The following is a 20,088-nucleotide window of genomic DNA, read 5'->3' as shown; positions in this document are numbered from 1 at the left end:
ATATCATACATGTTCATGCTCATAATATAAAAATTAATAACTTGAACTTGTATAAAAATAATTTTTCTAAAGTTGAATTCAAGTGTAATTACATGTGTAATTGCTTCAATTATCACCCTTCCCTAAGAATGTGAAAGTATAATTGGGGTGCTTCAATTACACTCAGTTCAATAGGATCCACCAATTTAAATGGTTATCAAAATATAACATCACTCATGTATAATTAGAAATGATTATACAAAAATCTAATTACCAGATGATTTTTCAAATATTATCTTAATAATTTTTAGAGTTTGATTTTTTTTATGGAGATTAATCTTTTATATGAAGAGTAAATATAAAATAATTTATGGATAAAAATTAAAGAATAATAAAATTTTATTTTTTTAAAGTTAAAAATACATAAAATTAAAAAAAATATATATATAAAATTTATTAACATTTAGCCGGATAACGTTGAAAATTGGAAGTGGCTCCTTAAGCCACCCGTCTCTGCGATAAAAGGAAGTGACAAAACTATAACGAACTTACAAACGAACTTGAAAAGAAAAAGTGAAACAGTAACCGGATCTAACCCGACCCATATGCGTAGGTTTCGTTGTGGTGGGTTTTATAATTTGCGAGAAATTTGTTAGAAATGACGAAAGGACTGAAATCACTGCTTCACACACACACCAAAGGACAACCTCACTTCCACCCATAACAAATACCAGTGCTATCAACCAACCAAAAACTAATTCTCTCTCTCTATATATAAACACCAAACCTCAGCCCTCAGCGCTATCTTCCCCTCTCCCCCTCACCAGTCTCTCTCTCCTTTTTCTTCTCCCTCTGAAATGGTTATGGATAATCCTCCATCTTCACCCTCATTTCCACCTGAGTTAGATTTGGACCACCTCAAAGCCATCAAAATCCTGGGCAAAGGAGCTTTGGGTTCTGTCTTTCTCGTGCACCACACTTCTACCGACCCCATCGCTCCTTCCCCGTTTGCCCTTAAGGTTGTACAAAGATCCAAACCTGATTCTGACCGTCGTGCCCGTTGGGAGATCGAGGTCTTGTCCAGGCTTTCCCCTCCCAACCCTACTCCTCACCACCCATTTCTCCCTCGTCTTTTGGGCCTTCTCCAAACCCCCGACCTTATTGCCTGGGCTGTCCCTTACTGCCCTGGCTCTGACCTCCACGCCCTTCGTTACCGTCAACACGACCGCGTTTTCTCCGCCCCTGTCATCCAATTTTACCTCGCCGAGATTATTTGCGCTCTAGACCACCTGCATTCCCTGGGCATCGTTTACCGAGATCTCAAGCCTGAAAACATTCTCATTCAACACTCCGGTCACGTCACTTTAACGGATTTCGACCTTTCACGCAACTTAAAGAAGAAGCAATTATCAGAAACTGTAGCTGACCTCAAAATGGATCCGAATTTATCGCCTGCCATTCCGGTTCGACGAAACTTTATCCGATGGGTCCCCGCCGTAGCTGATAACAAATACCGCAAAGCTTATAAGAAACCAAAACCAGCCCGAGTCAGCCCAGTGAGTCGAAGGAAACCTAGTTTCTCAAACGGGGAACGTTCCAACTCCTTCGTGGGCACCGAGGAATACATGTCACCTGAAGTAGTACGTGGAGATGGACATGAGTTCGCCGTCGATTGGTGGGCTCTCGGAATTCTAACCTACGAGATGCTCTACGGTGCGACACCTTTCAAAGGGAAGAGCAGGAAGGAGACGTTTCGAAACGTTTTGTACAAAGAGCCGGAGTTCATCGGACAACGAAGCGATTTGACTGATTTGATCCAACGGTTACTACACAAGGATCCAAGAAAAAGACTCGGGTATCACAAAGGCGCGTGCGAGATCAAAGAGCACGCGTTCTTCAAAGGGGTCAGGTGGGACCTCTTGACGGAGGTATTACGACCGCCGTTTATTCCCTCAATCGAAGAGGGCGACTTGACGGAGAGAGGCCAAATAGATATAAAGAAATATTATGAGAGTTTGAAGACTCCATTGTCAATGCCACCGTCACCACTACCGTCGCCGTCATCGGAGAATACACGAAACGTTTCTTTCTCGGAGTTCTAACGCATGTGTGAAGTTTTGTATGCACGTGTAAGCTTAAGTTAGATCAGATCCTTCTTTTACATTTTAATTCGCTTTTTTTTTGGGGGGGTAGGATTAGTGTACATAAAATAACAGTAGCAACGTGAAAAATGGCGGAAACTAGTGGGGTATAAAGCCATTATAAATTGTAGTGTGACGTAAATAGGTCGTATTTTTTAAATTTACGATTATAAAATTATAGTATATCTTATTTTTAGTGAAACCAATACATTTGAAATATTGTCTCCAGTTTCATCTTCTTGGTATGCAAGAATTTGTTACACTTGTTATTTTGCTTCCACATAATTCACCAAACATAGAATCAAAAGTTTTCATGAATAAAAATAAAAGAATACGAGCTTATTTAATTATTATTTTTTTATAAAAAAAAGCATAAGAGCTTAGTGTACCTATTTAAAGATTTATCTAACATAATGTCCTAATAATGTATATATATATTCCATGGTGAAAGAGGCATTTCTTAGAATGGACGTACTTGAATAGAGAATGGGATTCCTGCCAAGTGATCATATAAATGAGGAAGTTGCGTGGAATATTAGAATGGAAATGCGAAAGTCATTTGTTTACAAAAGGTAAGACTTTATTAGTAGGATAGGCAGGGGGGTTTGATTGAGAAGCTACCATTGTAAGGCCAATAATCACTGTAAAAACTGGCGGGATATTTATTTGGTAGAGGAGAAATATCCCAATCATTATCAACTCCAATATTACTCTCCACTCTTTTGCCTTGTCCTTAACTCAGGTATTGGAATATATTTGGAGTCCACAACTTAAAACCAGACTTTTAGATAGTGTTTGGTATGGTTTTTAACATCATCATGCCAACCTCATCATCAAATTAAAATTTATGATTAACTCATCTTATCACCACTTTCTTTGCTTAATAATCATTCTTTTCTTTTTGAAAATTAAAGGTGTGTTCAAAACTATAAACAAATGTATATTTGTTCAAAATACAGTAGTGGAATCAATTCAAAATTATGTACACGACTTAATAGTCTTATTGTGTTTCAGAAATAATATCTTTTTGAAATAAATAAATAAATTATAAAACTTAACTAATTGATATTTATAAATAAAAACACTTGAATTAGAAAGTGTATTAAAATGATCATAATTAAAAGAATAGTTATGTTTATGAATTTTTTAAGAACTAAACTTTCTTTTTATCGGGTAAAATAAATATTGGTTTGTAATATAAAAATAGTATAAATTTAAGAGGAAAAATAAATGATATTGATCACATAGTAAATAGGTCAATTCAATTTAGTTATGATGATCCACGATTGTGACCTACTCATTACCACAACATACTTTCAACATTTGCGCGCCGCATATACAACTTGGAACTAGATCTAACTTAATCATTTCTGTCTCATCTTTGCCATAATTATCCCATCCCATGTGCAAATACATATAGTAAAATTTCCAACTCTGAGGACTGAACAGCAAAGTGGATAAAATGATCATGTTACTTTCCTTTTTCTTTTTCTTTTTTCGTTAAAACATAAAATTAAGCAAACAATATATATATTTTTTATAAATATGTGCCACATGGGAGCAAACCCATGTATACAGCTACGAAACCCGGATTCAGAACCTAATTAATTTCTTACTATTAAGGCTGCTGAGCTTCCTCATAATTAAAAGTGGATATCATACAATATTCACTTTAGCTTTTGTAAAGCTTCATATATATACTATAAAGTTGGTATGGTAGTGGTGGTATTTACTGAAGCTTTGGTATCAATCATAATATCAAATTAATTGGAGGTACAGCCGGAATCAATAATTAATATACCAAAGGAAAGCACAAATAGACAATACCCAACAGGAGTTGACTAAAATAACAAGTACAAATTAAATTATTTCAGTAGTGGGGGGTATTCTAGAGCTACCTATATTTGTTGAGCAAATGTTTTTGCAGTGACTGTGACTCAATTGAATGGAGTTTTTGTCATTTTGGGTGATTGCAATTCCCTCACTATGGTCACCTCCCCACTTCACTAGACAAAACAAAAGCAGCTTATACGCTGTGTAGAAGAAGATAATTTATGGGACCATTGTAAAACCGTATCTGTAATGTTAAATTTACGCTAAAGTCAAAGTTATCATGGTGATAATATTAAATGTTTATTTTATCTTTAAATTTGGAAGAGATTAATAATAAATAAATAAAAATTAAATTTTTGTAGCATAATTAAATGGATACATCTTTTTTTTTTATTTATGTAATTGGCATTACAGAAATGGGTCATTCTATAAGTTCATAAGTTTAAGAATGTCTAAAAAATAACTGTAGAAAGCTCTGAAGAAACCCAAGAACTTAAAGAAATTTTGAAGAAAACCCCACATGTTTTAAAGAAAAGTTGTCTTTTGATCCAATTCATCCGTGAAAAATCGCTTTCAATTCATTTCAAGAACAAGTCAAGCTGACACTTGAAACAAACCACATGCATCTAAGATCAAGTCAGACAATCATTAAATCAAAATTAAATCCGAAAAAAAAAATCAAAGAATTGTATTCTAAAATTTTTCAATATTCATAACTTTTATTCCAAAAACATTAATAAATATAATTTTAAATTTTTAAATCAAATTTCCACCTTCTCCATTCTTAATCAACAATAATATGGTCCTGTTTCTTTCTTTTTTTTTCGCTTTCCTAGATATTCCTGCCGGTTAATTTTCTAATTGCCTGTTCAGGTGCGATTATTTTTGGCCTTTTTCTTTTTAACCCTTCTTGGTTTAGAAAATTATTAAAGTATAGGTAATTCCCCTTGCCCTCATAAAAAAAAAAACCTTAATATTGGAAATTTTGATGTATTAGGATAACATATCTATGGTGTCAAAAGAGATACCAAGTCATACTTTCTTTTTTTTTTAGAATTAAAAACAAAAGATGATGAGTTGTCTTTAAAAATATGAAATAAACTGAATTATTGTCATTGAAAAGAAAGATATAATAATAGTTCATTTTAATTTGCATATTTGAAGCACACAGAATAGGCCCACCAAAAGCGAAAGGTGTGGGCACGTGCTATGCTGACAGCCGAGTGCATGGTTTTGCATTTATTTGCATGGGATTTTGTCTCAATATCCCATGCATGCTCTTCAGTATTCATCGACAACAATCTGGATGCAACTTCACTTATTAAAGTACAAATAATTCTATGGATTAAAAAAAATCATCATCCATATAATGCCCTAAGCCTACTACTCAGAAATTTGTAGAATAGGGCCAAAAATATTTTTAAACGGCTAAAGTTACTGTTTCTCTTATTATTCACGCACACCAATATAATTTTATATAATTATCTTTCTTTCTCCCTCTATATATAATAATTAATTAAGGTCAAATTTACGAGATTATTGGAATGAAAATATTAATGTAAAGTTTGTTACTTAGAATTTAAATTTTGAAAATACTATTAATTGAGTGATAATACATTTATAATTGTTTTTTTTTTAGTTGTAGATTTGTTGGATGCTTTTTAATAAAAAAATTTAAAATTTTTAAGGAATTTATGAGTTTTACAAAGAAATATATATATTTTTTGAAAGCAGGATATCACTGCATTAAAACCCTAAAGTAAATACAAGACAAAAAAAAGAAAAGAAGAAGAGATGATTCTAAATATTAAGTTAAGAGCTATAAGTTATACATCCAATCTTAAATATTTTTATTTCATTGGCGTTAAAGAAGAAATATTTGTAGATAAACTAGCAAGGGGAATATCAAATATGTGATAGTTTGCATGAAATAAGAAGACCATAGTCAATTGCCGAGTGACCTTATTAGCATCCCATTATGATTTCAATTGAGAATAATCATGTAAAATTAAACTAAAAACCTTATCCCAGAGTAAATCATTAACTAGTTCCTTGTAATCCGACTTTGACAATCACGACAGAGCTTCTCACATGACAAATGCTTCAATCACATTCGAATTAGAAGGGCTGAGAATAAAATATATATTACATTGCAATCCAAATAATTTATATAGCAAAATAAATAAATAAATAAATAAAAAACTTTTGAGTGTAAGAAGGAGAGAATTGATGTTGGTTGTTTTGTTTTTACCAAAGACCCAGCCAGCATTGGTAAATATATTCCTCTACATGAAGTAATTGTCGAGAATGCATCATATTGTCATAGTCTTGTTGCTTTGCATTGGTCAAGTCAAATTCCTCTCATTGCCATGCTTTCATTAGGTCTTTGGGTAAAAAGGGATAAGAGTTGTCCAATGCCTAGCCGGCCTTTTGGGTTATTTTATTTAACGTTCATGTTCAAACCAACTTTTTAAAGTTGTTACCTTTCAATGGATGCCTTTGTTAATTACATCTTTAGACCATTTAGCAGAAAAAGGTAATGAGATTACTTCTCTTTTTCAAATGTTTAAAAGGGAGGGGGGAAAAACATACCTTTCTGGTCGGTTTTTTAAAGGCACCAAAGCTCCTTTAAATGTTAAAAATAAGGAGTCAAGGGACCATGGAGTTGAGTTGAATATTTTCCTTTCAACCTCGTTAAATACTTCATTCAGGGTACCATCTTCGTTTTAAAGGTATCAAATTACTTAACCAAAATATAATCCATCTGACGACCATGATAACAATTTTACAAGCTTTTATATATATAGTTTTTCTTTTTGGTAATACGAGGAAGAAAAGTTTACATAAACAGGGTAATTAAAGACACAACTGCCACCTGTATGGCCACTCATAACAAAAGACTAGCAGCCAATAGGTGGGCTGGTAAACCGGTATATTCTCAGTTCCCGTCATTTTTATTAAGATTAATGTTTTTCTGTTTGCCATTTTTAATTTTATACATCATTAGACAATTAATTGATGATACATTATTAAAAAATAATTTATTATTGTAATAAGACGTATAATTATAATGAGTCGATGGATTTTTTAATTAATTAACTTGAACTAATTTTGTTTTTATAGACATGGAGTTGGATGTTTTTGAGTGGTTTACAACGCCGACGGTGGGGCAGACAGACACTGTAGTGGTGGGAGTGATTCTGTTACACTTTGGGTCAGGCTTTGGAACATGCAAAAATATTACCATTGGGCTCCGACAAGATGTACTCAACAATGAGGCAGTCCATCAAGTTTTGGACAATGTTCTTTGTTCGCTAATGTTGAACATACATATATTTCATTTATTGCACATCTGAAATGCGTTATTATTAACTCTTGAAATAAAAATTAAAATTCTTCGCCTAAATATGAGGCCTTTGAACCAACTACCATTCGATCTCTTTTTGAATCAAAGCAAAAATGATCCATAATTAGCAGTAAATATTGAAAAACATTTTGGTTTCAATTTGAGGCCTTGATTGATATTCCAATAAAATTTGAACTAAGATAATTCAAGTAATGAGAGAAATCAGTTAACTGGGATCAATAAATTTTACTCAATGAATAATTTTATTCAATAATATTAATCTAATTATACATAATAGATAATTAAAATCTTAATAATGAACTCAATTGTTACAATCACTCCTCAAAATAACCTCATATAAAAATCATAATACTTTCTAAATAATTCTTACAAAAATACACAACAAGAAAACTTAACAAAGCAGTTAAAGAAAGTCTAAACCTCCTCTAACCCAAGATCTCTCCAGTTTGTAACACTTAGTTAAAAGCTGAATTTATATATCTAGGGCTTTATCCTCCACTTGTAATTCACTAAAAAAATTTTGATCTTATCTCTTGTATTATCTCTAATAATTATCTTATAAATTTCTTCATATGCAAATTTCCCATCAACTTCAAATATACTTAAATAATAAGGATAATGATTAATTTTTTTTGAATCACCTTCTTCTCTCTTCTTTCATTCTACTCATTCAATCAAAAATAAATTAAGTTAAATATTGTTAAATAAAAATATTGGTATATAAAAATTCACACGTAATTTCATATTGAGCAAATACGTCTTCGGTTCCTTTTTTGTGCTCTTTGATGTGTTCATCAAACATAATTTGTTGTGAATTGAGCATTAGCTCAGTTGTCATTGCTACTATTACAACAACCACGAAAGTATGAGTTCATATTTAGTACTTAAACTTGATTTTTTTTTAAAATTTGGTATTTAATTTTTTTTATTTTAATTTATTATTTGAACTTAATATTTTTTTCTTAATTTATTACTTAAAATTGTTTAACATTATATAAATCACTCCAACATGGTAAAAGTGTTATTTTTTTATGAGGTACAAAAAATAATAATTGTATGACCAACATGTGGTAGATGGCTTTTTCTTTTTTGTATTTTAAATGCTCATTTTTTTTTTTAAATTTAATGTATTTTTTTTTGAATTTTTAAAATTCTTGTTTTCTTCTTTAATATTTATTCAAAAAGAATACCTCAAAGCACATTTTTAACACAATTTTCCTCTAATAGATATTTTGTTGAATTCAAAACTTTGTGAAGACAAGGTCATACTTTAAACATACATTTCTTCTTGAATCATTCCTGCCATTAATTAACAATCAAAGTCATCTCAACACTAATGATTTTTTTTTTTTGCATTTTGTTTAGCAGAACAAATGAAATTCTAAATAAATGTAATCATTATTTCCATTAAAATTTCATGTCATTTGCCGCATGCTAGTCATACATTAGTTATTTTTGTCTCATCATAAAAACTAACACCGTTAATATTTTGGGGGTAATTTTTATATTATTTAATAATTTAAGTATTTAATAGGACAAAAAAAATTAAATACTAAATTAATAAAAAAAATTGTCAAATTCAAACATCAAATTGTATGAAAAAATTAGATACCTTAAGAAAAAAAATATCAAATTGAATAGGAAAAGGGGTGAGACCAAAATTAAAATATTTACTAAAAGATGCTCTTATATTATATATTTTGGTTAGGGTTCATTTTGTTTATTTCCAAAGAAGTATTCTGGAAAGGAAAATATATTCTTATTCTAATTCCACACAAATTTCAACTCATCTGAATTTATTGTCCCACATACATAACTCATCTATATTTAGAAAAGCTCACCAAAAATTGGAAGAACGCTCAAAGTATCTCATATAAATACATAACTTGGCACACTCCATATCCTCACCGACAGAAGAACGAGTATTGTTGCATGTGGATATTGCTTGACCTCTAAATTTACTTTCTTCACCGAATCATCAATTAGCTTTGTAAGTCTTTTGAATTGGTTGGCACCATGAGAAAAGATGTTAAGTTTAAATGATGTGGACACGTAAACACAAAGAGATTATAGCATTAAAGAGTCATATAAACCAAGCTTGATTCCAGTGAATTATCAAATTAGGAATCCAAGCATTGGATGTTTTTAGCATAAATGAGCAACCACATGACCTTGAATGAGCAGCTGGGTTGAGTCGTTATCATATACCTCCGTTCACGTGTAATGTCTTCCTTTCTTTATATACGTATTAAAACACGCATTCCCTGTTTAATTGATCTCTAATGATCACCTTTTTTTTTTATAAATATTTCTTAATTCTCAATAAATAATCTCATATTATTTTTTTTAAAAATTAGATACTTAAAGATCGAATTAGATCCCTAAACTATAATTTCGTAACTATTACGAGCTTTTACTATTATTTCCGTTAAAAATTCTACTTCAATCAATAAAAATTTGTCATGTATTTATTTTGTTTGTTTACGTCATCATTTACATAAAAATAGAAATACATATTAAAATTAAATGAAAAAACTTTTTTTAATTCTTTTTCACATTCTTTTTTATTTTTCTTTTCCATTAAATATGGGGTTCTGCAATAATTTTTAATTTTTTTTCCATTTTTCCATCTTCTCCTGTCTTTCCCTCCTTAAAATGAAAAGAAAAACTTGTAAAAATGAAAAGAGTGTAAAAACAAAAACAAAAAATGTGAGGGAAGCTCATATTTAATGGAAAAAAAAAAGTGAAAACATGATTACGGGGAAAGAGAGTAAAAAACAAAGGGATAAAACGTGAAGGAAAAAAAGGGAGATTTTTATGCCAATCTTCCTTTCTAATTTGCCCTAAACATCTTTTTGTACCTTGTAGTAGATTTGATGTCAATCCACCTTTTTCCCGTTATAATGCATATATAAATTTCATTAATTACAACTATAATCAATATTGTATAATTATATTTCTGCTCATAGAGAAACAAATTTTCCGATTAAGTAACATAGAATTAAAAAATGACTGAGATTATGTATTTACATTTAACTATAATCACATATATTCACAATTATTGCATATGATCAAAGATGAAATTAAAAATTTATTTTAGAGTCAAAATTAAATTATAAAATTTTAAAGAATTCAAAATACAATTTTATCTTTGTATATGTTTGTTATTTTAGAATTTGAAAAGGGTTAAATTAAAAAATTTCATCTTTAAAAGACTAAAGTATATTTTTAATATTAAACTAATTTAAAATTTTAAAAACTTAAGGGACTAAATTGAAAATTTACTATTTAAGAGTCAGACACAGCCCGTTGGCCCCGTCTATCCTACGATTAATTGTTGAATTGGTAAAAACTTTAGGCTTGTATAAACTAAGATATAGAATAAAGCAATGTATGTAATTCATGGCGGAGCCTTTGTGTGGGATGTCTGACGGCGGGAGATATTCAGGATTCTAGAGACCCAAGGCTTATTTGTTTAGTAAATGGCAAGGCATGGAAGGATTTACTATGTGGCCACACAGAAAAAAAAGCAATAAAATCATTTTCATGGATGCCATGCCTCCTATAATTTTTATTCAATACGAAAATAGGGTATAAATTATGTCGCCATCCATCCCGTGTTGGGAAACGTTTCGTATCAGATTGCAGAAAACAATCATTAAATACTCACAACTCAAATCTTAAAAGAAATCTGTCTCACCTGCATGATGAGTCAATAAAATATGCATTTTTATGTTCATCTTTAAGTAAATTATATTTTATAATTTCTGTTTAAGTAGGGTTTACATTATCATTACAATAATACAATAGATATAAGCGGTAGATAAAAATTTATTAACCATGTCATCAACAAGCTCTAAGCGGTTTACCACAAAGACAATCGTTGTACATGAAAGAGGATGCTTCCAGATGATCGAACGGTGCTCCCGCCGGAATCCGCCCGCATAGGTGGTTGTAACTCAAATCAAGGTGCCCGATGTAAGATGCCGCCGACAAACTTCTCGGGATCGGACCCCTTAACTTGTTATGCGACAAATCGATCACCGTGAAGTAAGATGTCAGCCCGAAAACATCCGGAATGTTACCTTCCATAGCGTTTCGGCTCAAGTTGAGGTTGCCGATGGCGGAAGTTAAAAGGGTTGTCGGTATCGTACCCATTAACATGTTGCAATCCAAATTCAATGTCGCCAGGACCGCCATTTTCCCAAGACAAGGAGGAATCACCCCCGACATTTTGTTCATCGAGAGGTCCAAATCAGCGAGACGATAAATTCGGCATATCGACACCGGGATCGGTCCGCTAATCATATTGCCGCTCAACAAAGCACGGCTCAACATACTGAGATTCCCGGCTTTGCTGGGGACTGGACCCGAGATTTTATTGTTCCTCAAATCTAAATGCATCAAGTTTGATAAACTGGTCAATGAAGATGGGATTCTCCCCGATAATTGGTTGTCGGCAACGTTTAAAACTGTGAGACGCTTCAACCTGCCGATATCAGCAGGAATTTCTCCGGAAAGCTTGTTACCGATCAAATCAAGGATGCGAAGAAATGGTAGACTGGTAATGCATTTAGGAATCTCGCCTGTAATCCCTTTCCAATCAGCGATAGTAAGACTAGAGAGGCGAGTTAGCTTGCATATTTCGGGAGACATAAAACCAGTCATAAAACCGGTCCGGTGAGCTCGCTCAAAGATGGGATCTTCGGACTCACCACGGAGATTAATGTCGGCGACTCGATGTGACTGTGGGTCGCAGCTAACGCCGTACCAGTTGTGGCAACAGTCGGTGCCCGTCCATGAGTTGAAGATGCCCAAGTAAGGCTCGTGGAGAGCTGCTTTGAATGCTAGCAGCGCAGCGCGGTCCGACGGAGGGCAGCCGTTGACGGTGGAGATTACGGTGGATACAAGTACCGAGAAAATAGTGAAGACTGTCTTCATTATCACGAAAGGGATGATGTTTTTGTCTGATGGTTTAAACTAGATTGGGAAGTGAGCATGGTTTTACGATGTTTATTTATAAACGGGAATGATGAGGAGTTTGTGTTACGAATTTGCCCCTAACGTCCATTATGGTAGTTTGCTTAGAACGTTCGCTGTAACTGCGGCACCTCACTCACATTAGCGACAAGTCAAGTGATGGTCTAATTCAAGTGTGTACATCTAAATTTTCAAGTTTAATCATTGATGTGATAGCTTATGAAGGGATGATACAATCTTTCAATCTACATACTCTTTCACCCTAATTAACCCAAATATTTCCTTTATTCTATTTGGTACTACATAATATTTATTATTATTATTATTAAAAAATTTAAATAAGTTTAAATTATAATAAAATTAATATTTAAAATTTTTCTTTCAGATAAAAAATTTTATTTGCATAATTATAAAAGTTTTAAAAGTATTAATTCCCTCAAATAATAAATTATATTTTTTAAATATTAAATATTAACTCTTTTCTAATTTTGTCTTTATTTAATTCCCTTTAATAGTATATGAATTAAATTATCAAGTCTCTATAAAAGAGGCACCTCTTGAATACATTTACCATTTTTATTACCTTAAATCATTTTCTTAATAAGGGAAAGCAATTCATTCGGATAAGCATCGCATGAGCTACCCTTACGGAGACAGGGGAAGAGATAAGCTTCTGGGGGGGTAGCAATAGGATATTATTGAGGTGGAGAGTAGAGTGTGAACAATAAATCAAAGCATATGGTGGCTGAGCAACGTGGCTTCTTCATACCCATATCATATTTTATACTGATTAGGTTGTCAGCTACTTTTTTTTTTCTTTTAATTTATCTTTATTCTGCAAGCACATGAAATCGACACAGTAGAAATTCTCAGTATTAATTTTAAAAAAAAGCAAAATATCGTTTCTAAAATTAGTTTCCTAAATGCATCCCCTTTCCTAGCTAAGGATGGCAATAAATTTGTAGGGCCATGCATATGCAGGTTACATCCAATCAAAGTCTGTTTTCATTTACGAATGCATGAATGTTTGAAGAATTTAGGCTTCAAAGATGCAGTTTTCCATTGCTAACTATTTTGATGATAATAATTTACACAAGTGGTTGAGCCGCACGCACATATATGTGGCAATGACAGCTAAGATATGACCAAGTCACTATCTAGTGTAGTAAACGTCGATGTGTTTAGTGGATTTGCCAGTCCCCATAGCCATGCACAACCACCTCCATCTTTGTCTGCTACACAGGAGATCACTGCTTACTTACGTCCTTTAGGTAGGCGAAACAAGCAAATCAATACACTCCACATCATACAAAAATTGGGATCTTTCATGGATCTGGACGCTTTAACCACTCAATCATTCCGATGCCCTAAAAGGACTGCGGGCCATCCGAATCATGGAACATATCAAAGTTAAAAACACCCCATGTTCCATTACGTGACTAACTGTAGATTTTCAATCTCCCAAAAGCTTATATATATCTTCAAGCCAAATGGTTTAGTTTGATGGGACCGTGGCAGACAATTACTAAATATAACTCTAATCAAAATAATATATTACAATTAATTGAGTCTTAACTCAACTAACATAGACATTATAAATGCAAGAAAATTTTAGTTAAAATAGGTTGAAATACATTATCTTCCTATTTATGAATAATTCTAGATATTATCTCAAAAAATAACAGTATGATCAAAACTTATAATGAGATTGTTTTTTTTAAAAAATCAATTATGTTACAATTTCTTAAATGAGAACTTAGTACAATAGTAATATAAAATACACCGCATTGACAAAATTAGATCTATCTCCTAAGGACACATGTTATAACATTATTTATTTCAATAAGTCAATATTTACTAAATAATTTATCCAAATTTTAATATATCTTATTTCCATAGACTTGAACGTCTGTACAAATATTATTATCATACGGATCCGTGCCCAAATTTACTAACTGTGCATGGCAAGCTAGCAAGCCTCGGCCCATAAAACTGGCCTGCACTTAATGTAATAGATTGCAAGAGCTAAAATTAACACTCACAATACTTTTTCATTGATGGATTGATTTGAAAGTATGAATATACGATCTTCCAAGTATATATGAAATAACTAAGAAAAGCTAAAACATATCACTCATCCCAAGTCTCGAGGCAGCACTGCACTAATCTGATGTCAGTCACCAATGTCGAACATAATATTATATATAAGCCTCTGTGGCAGACAATTCTCCAAAACACAGTCAATTTTTTTCTCTTGACAAAAATCTGTATGCAATCGGCTTAAACACTTGACCATCACAAACCATGTTAATAATATATTAGAGGCAAGCAGGAATCTAATTAGCAAAGCTAACATACATGTGTAAAAGCAGAGGCAAACATTAGAATTTCGTCCGCTGTGACGAACCTTGTAGTGAAGTCAAGGCAATTGCCAAAATCACAAACTGCTCTTCCTGACACCCTAAAGTAGCTTTACATGATCTTTACAAATTGAAGGTAAAAAGCAAAAGTTACCGATGGAGTCGGTTGTCGTGCAAATGTGTAGCAGCCACGTTTTGAAAATGTGTTGATGGAACATTTGTAAACATAGTTGGCACCATATTATGCAATTGTGTTGGTGGCATCACATTATGCAACTGCGTAGGCCTCATGTCTGACATCTCCTGCAACAAGCAATACAAAGATTAAGGTTACAAAACTGCATGCAGCTAACAAATACATTTTTTACGGGTACAAAAAAGTGCTCTTAATTGTATATTGTGCCTAGTATGACCCATCCCTGCACTCTGATTTCGTAAAATCAAATGAAAACAACACATGCTAACGACCTTAATATTAAGTTGGGTGACAAACAAGTCTGAAAATATCTAATGAAAATAAATATATAAGAAATCATAGAACTCAGCCTGAGTAAAACTAGTAACGGTTATAGTTCAAATCCCACTTGGTATGTTTCCAGTCCAACAATCTGCAAGACAAATCTATATCAACCACAAGCACCACAAAAGCCATCAGCAGGCTGCATGAATCAGATTCATCTGTACAAGTTCTCATTGAAAATTAAGGACTAAACTCACCCGAAGAATCCGATGTGAAACTGATCCAAGTTCTTATCCGATCTTATATTAGCATATTATGTACCCAATTAAACACAATTTGTTGCATATGCTATGCTACAGATATTACACTATTCTAAGGCAACAAAATCATGAGAACTGACTACTAAGCGCATTACAAATAATTTCCAGAAAATGTCAAAAATATCAGCTTGAAATCTTCAGTAACACATGTAGAAGCATTTCGTCACATCAGAATACAAGAAAATAAAACCATATTATCACCATTGAGAAGAGAGAGGGAGGAATGGATGAAAGTACAACAAACCATTTGGTGAAAGCCATCTTGTGACCCAACATTGACAGCTCCCGCAAAAGATACCTGCTGATTACAGAAGCAATTTTTGGTTATTTACCTTTTCCTTTGCTTTCCCTTTATGAATCAAATGTTCTAAAATGCAATCATAGATATAAACAGACTGGTTACTGACCTTTCCTTTTCTAGTTGCATTATTCTCATTAATTTGCCTCTCCAATGCAGTCTCAACACTTTGACAAGTCTTGGTCGTATTTATCATTCTAGGGTCTGCAGCTTTTTCTTGAGTATTTACAAATTGGCTGACTCTTTCAACACAAGAATCAGCACGAATTATTGAGGTATTAGGTCTGTACTCATTCTCAACCGAATTATTGACACTTGCACACTGCTTCAGAGCTTCTTTTATGGCAGATAGAGCAAGATTATAGCTCTCTTGGGAAAGTGAACCTTCTTCGCTTAATATTATGGCACGTCTACACAAATCATTGTAACGACGGACCTTAGATTGGACCTCGTCCAATTTCTGACTGATTGGCAGCCTACTCAAGGCAGCGTTAGTCCACCGTTGCAAAATATATTTTGATGGGATGTTGAACACACCAGACATTTGAAGCACAACAATAGCATGTCTACAAAGGTAGCCCTTGTATTCAAAAGAGCGGCATGAGCAATATATGTCTGATTTAGCTTCATTCCATTCAACCATATAATTTTGATTATCTTCAAAGTCCTTAACACTATATGTTGCAGGCACCTGGTCTTCATTTTCCTTCTTAAGATGACAAGCAGCAGCTCCCAAAACTTCAACTTGGAATTTCTTGAAAACTTCATGTGTATATACAAGTGATATTTGTTTTTCAAAAGGTGATGGAGACTTCAGCTCAGGAGTTTCATGCCATGCATTAAAATCAGCTTTGGCTTCCTCTTCATACCTGTCCTCAAGGATTACTCTATAATGCTCTATAAATTCCCTCAATGATGTTTCTCCATGCACATATTTGTCAAATGAAGAACTCAAACTGTCTGAGCGTAAAGCGGTAGAAAATCCAGCAAAAGATATATCCCTCATAAAGACAGGAACCCACCGTTTGCGATCTTCGTACAGAGACAGAACCCACTGCATCTCTCTAAGATGAAACTTGTCAACCATCTTCCACCACCTTTTTTCAAATTGATCCTCAGTCCAAGACCGATAAATACATTTATCAAGTTTTAGCATTAAACTATCATGCCACAAGCTTAGATATTCAAGATGCCTGGGTAGTTTTTCCAACACATGCCATAAACAGAAACAATGGCGTGTAGTAGGAAACACAGTAGCCACAGCTGCTTTTATGGCATTGTTCTGATCAGTGAGCATCACTTGCGGAGCCCGTTCCCCCATTGCTATAAACCATGTTTGCATCAGCCAAAGAAAAGTATAAACTGTTTCATCTGCAATCAAAGCGCAACCAAGTAATGTGGGTTGAATATGATGGTTGACTCCAATAAAGAGTACCAAAGGTATTTTATACTTGTTTGTGAAATATGTAGTGTCAAAAGACACAACATCACCAAAGTTACTGAAATCTTCCATGCCTTTGGCATCAACCCAGAATACATTTCTCAATCGATGCTCTTCATTCAAATCAACTGCATAGAAAAACTTTGGGTTTTCTTCCTGCATATGCATTAAAAGTTCAAGAAGTACTTGAGCATCTCCCTCTTCTAAAACCAAACTCCGTCCTTTATCATGCTGGTTTCTCATATAACCTTCCAGAAAGTCAATATTTTGATACGCACTAAATAGTTTAGAAACTGAAGCCAGATTCTTCCGCTTCCTTCCAACATCAGTCTTAAGTGGATCAACATTTCTGTGGCTTCGGAAAAAATGTGCTTGGGCAGGCAAAAGTTCGTGATTATGCTCCTTTATGAAACTATAAACATACCACTTTCCATCCTGCCTTCTCTTCACATGCATGCTTGCTTTACAACCAATTTTTGGAGAAGGCCGAGGATTAATGGCATCATCAGACTGTTGCTTATTTCCATATCTTATGCATGTAAATTTAGCATCTATAAATTCCTTGGACACCCTGGACCGTCGACTGCTCAATTTAGCAGTGCCAAAGCCCACAGACTTGGCGTAATCTTTGTAGTATGAATAAGCAGCTTCATGTGATTCAAATTCCAATTCTCGGTGTGATGCTAAAATTATATAACTTGTGCCAATGCTAGAATCCATTGTCTTAAGGAGGAAATTCAGATCCACTCCACATACACTATGATTTTATCTCTAGTGTTCCTTCAAACTTAGTTTACCATAAAACATTGTAAAGATAACCCACGGCGGTGACAATAGAAACCTAGGACTGAATGATTTCAAAGGGATAATACCTAAAATGCGGATGCAATTCATGCCGAGTCAATACAGAATCATATAAATTACTAAATAACAAAAGACAGCAATATCTCAAACAATAAAGATAAGCCATATAGCAGACTATACTATATTCAAACAATTCAAGTTTAAGTCTTAACAGATGTGCCTGAAACTAGAACAAAGAGTTATCAATATCACTAATGACATATTTGTACCTAAATTCGACAGAAAATTAAAAACACTTAAAAAGAATATGGAGAGGCGAACTAACCAACATACCCTAAAATTGCAGCTGGGAATACTGGAGTTGGGCTATTGAAGACAGGGGCAAAGTAGAGGAGTGGGAGCATGGGTGGGTTAAAGGCAAAGGAGGGTGTTGGAATAGTGGTGGTAGCCTCGGGTCTGATTGTGATATAAGATTTAGAGGACACGAATGAGTGGAGAGAAAATGGGCGAAGTGAACAAGGCAGAAGGCGAGATAGCTGATTGAGAGACCTTTGATGGAGAAACAAGGTATTATCGCGATCAAAGTCTGAAGTTCGGAATTTGGGGAGGACTCGGAAAATGGGTCTCTTTTAGACCCCATCACATTGTTTGTAATTTTTTTTTTTAATTTATTAATGTTATTTTCTTTGTATAATTTCTATTGCTGTTACGCAACTTTTTACGCATTATATTGGGGTTTTTTTATTTTTTAAATAGAAAAACAATTATTTTTTATTTTTATTTTTTAAAATTTAATTAAATTGTGAAAGTATTTGAAAGTTTATAATTCATATAATATTAAGAGACTACTATTCTTTTGTCTTAATTTTTAAATAAGAAAATAAACCCGTAACTTACATCTTCCTATACTAAAGTAATGTCAATATCAAATCAATTGATTCATTTTCTATTTTTTTTTTAAATTTACATTTGGATATTATATTTTATAAACCTAAATTTATGTGAATTTTAATAAAAGTGAAGTTAAGGTGAAATTTAATTATATATTAATTTATGATTTTATATTTAAATTTTACAACCTTTTGTCTCATTTTCTGATAAAAATATAAAAAGAGATCATCATCAATTGGGTCTTATTGGGTTATATCTTAACCTAGGGGTTTCGACTTTCGAGTCCAAATAGGCCCATAATTTTCATTTCATTTTCACTTTTGGACAAAAATGGTCTAATCAAATTCAGACCCAGTTTATGAACTCGTAAAATCAACAAGTCTTTTTTTCTTTTCTTTTCTTTTTTTACGAATTTAATGTAAAATGATTCTTTTTAAATAATATCAACGTATGATACTGATAATAGTGATGATCATTGAACAATAACACATATTCATTTTTGTAAGTATTTTATTTTTATTATTATTGCTTCTATTCTATGTGTGTTTGTTTTCATTATTATTGTATTATTGTATTTTTCGTTTTTATTCAAATGTTTTATTATCATAATTTTTATTAATATATTGTGATCATATTTATTTATTTATTCCACAAAGATTCTTAATCAAACATTTTACTTTTGCTAATTGATGTTGACATTTTTCTTTTACGCAAATTTGCCACTGTATTATAAAAATGGATCGGACTTCATATTTGTAAAATAAAATGTAAACAATGCTTTAACATTCGAACGAAATAAAAAAAAGAACTAATACAAAAAGGATAACAACACATCTTCTTTCTTGCATCAAGCTGAGAGAAGAGAGTTTGAACAGCAAGACTACATACCGGCAGTGTCACATGGAAAATCGAAATCGAGTTATCAACAGAGAGTGCGTGTCGAATCTACACACCTTACTGTTTAAATCAGTGGGAGTATTGGAGGAACCATGCCATAATCTTAGGCTGCCAAATCACTTGAATGAGTGTGAAGGCTTTTGCATGGAGTAACCTCATGCTAACACTAAATCTTAAACTCAGAGAAAGACAAATTTAACTGGAAGAATTAAAAAACAAATAAAAAATGCATCATCTTGACCAATTTGCTAAAAATTACATTATAGTTTTGTTATCATCAAATCAACCCGATGATGAATTTTAATAAACCAAAAAAC

The 20,088-nt window shown here is 32.9% G+C and overlaps 3 protein-coding genes across 6 annotated transcripts; 1 reads left to right on the top strand and 2 right to left on the bottom strand.

Annotated features, from left to right (window-relative positions):
* The first annotated feature begins 506 nt into the window (after window positions 1-506).
* LOC107959315 (serine/threonine-protein kinase UCNL) lies at window positions 507-2,322 on the top strand. The gene has a single exon (XM_016895341.2). It carries the CDS (start codon window positions 837-839, stop codon window positions 2,079-2,081), a length of 1,245 nt encoding a protein of 414 aa, XP_016750830.2. The 5' UTR covers window positions 507-836; the 3' UTR covers window positions 2,082-2,322.
* An 8,739-nt stretch (window positions 2,323-11,061) lies between these two features.
* On the bottom strand, window positions 11,062-12,488 carry LOC107959316 (DNA damage-repair/toleration protein DRT100). The gene has a single exon (XM_016895342.2). The coding sequence runs from the start codon at window positions 12,259-12,261 to the stop codon at window positions 11,167-11,169; it is 1,095 nt and encodes a 364-aa protein (XP_016750831.2). The 5' UTR covers window positions 12,262-12,488; the 3' UTR covers window positions 11,062-11,166.
* Window positions 12,489-14,595: 2,107 nt separating this feature from the next.
* LOC107959318 (protein FAR1-RELATED SEQUENCE 4) lies at window positions 14,596-18,685 on the bottom strand. 4 transcript variants are annotated; one of them, XM_016895346.2, is made up of 4 exons: window positions 18,317-18,685; window positions 15,848-18,051; window positions 15,685-15,738; window positions 14,596-14,963 (listed from the first exon to the last, which is right to left on the bottom strand). In XM_016895346.2, exons 2-4 carry the CDS (start codon window positions 17,897-17,899, stop codon window positions 14,811-14,813), a joined length of 2,259 nt encoding a protein of 752 aa, XP_016750835.1. In that variant the 5' UTR covers window positions 17,900-18,051; window positions 18,317-18,685; the 3' UTR covers window positions 14,596-14,810. The 4 variants fall into 4 exon arrangements, with proteins under 4 accessions (XP_016750835.1, XP_016750834.1, XP_016750833.1 ...); XM_016895345.2 differs by having other exon boundaries at window positions 15,685-15,741; window positions 18,309-18,639; XM_016895344.2 differs by having other exon boundaries at window positions 15,685-15,741; window positions 18,317-18,639.
* Window positions 18,686-20,088: the final 1,403 nt, after the last annotated feature.

This window comes from Gossypium hirsutum, chromosome A05, assembly GCF_007990345.1.
Source record: "Gossypium hirsutum isolate 1008001.06 chromosome A05, Gossypium_hirsutum_v2.1, whole genome shotgun sequence".
Taxonomy (NCBI): domain Eukaryota; kingdom Viridiplantae; phylum Streptophyta; class Magnoliopsida; order Malvales; family Malvaceae; genus Gossypium; species Gossypium hirsutum.
Note: the sequence above shows the minus strand (reverse complement) of the source record. Positions and strands in the feature narration are given on the sequence as shown.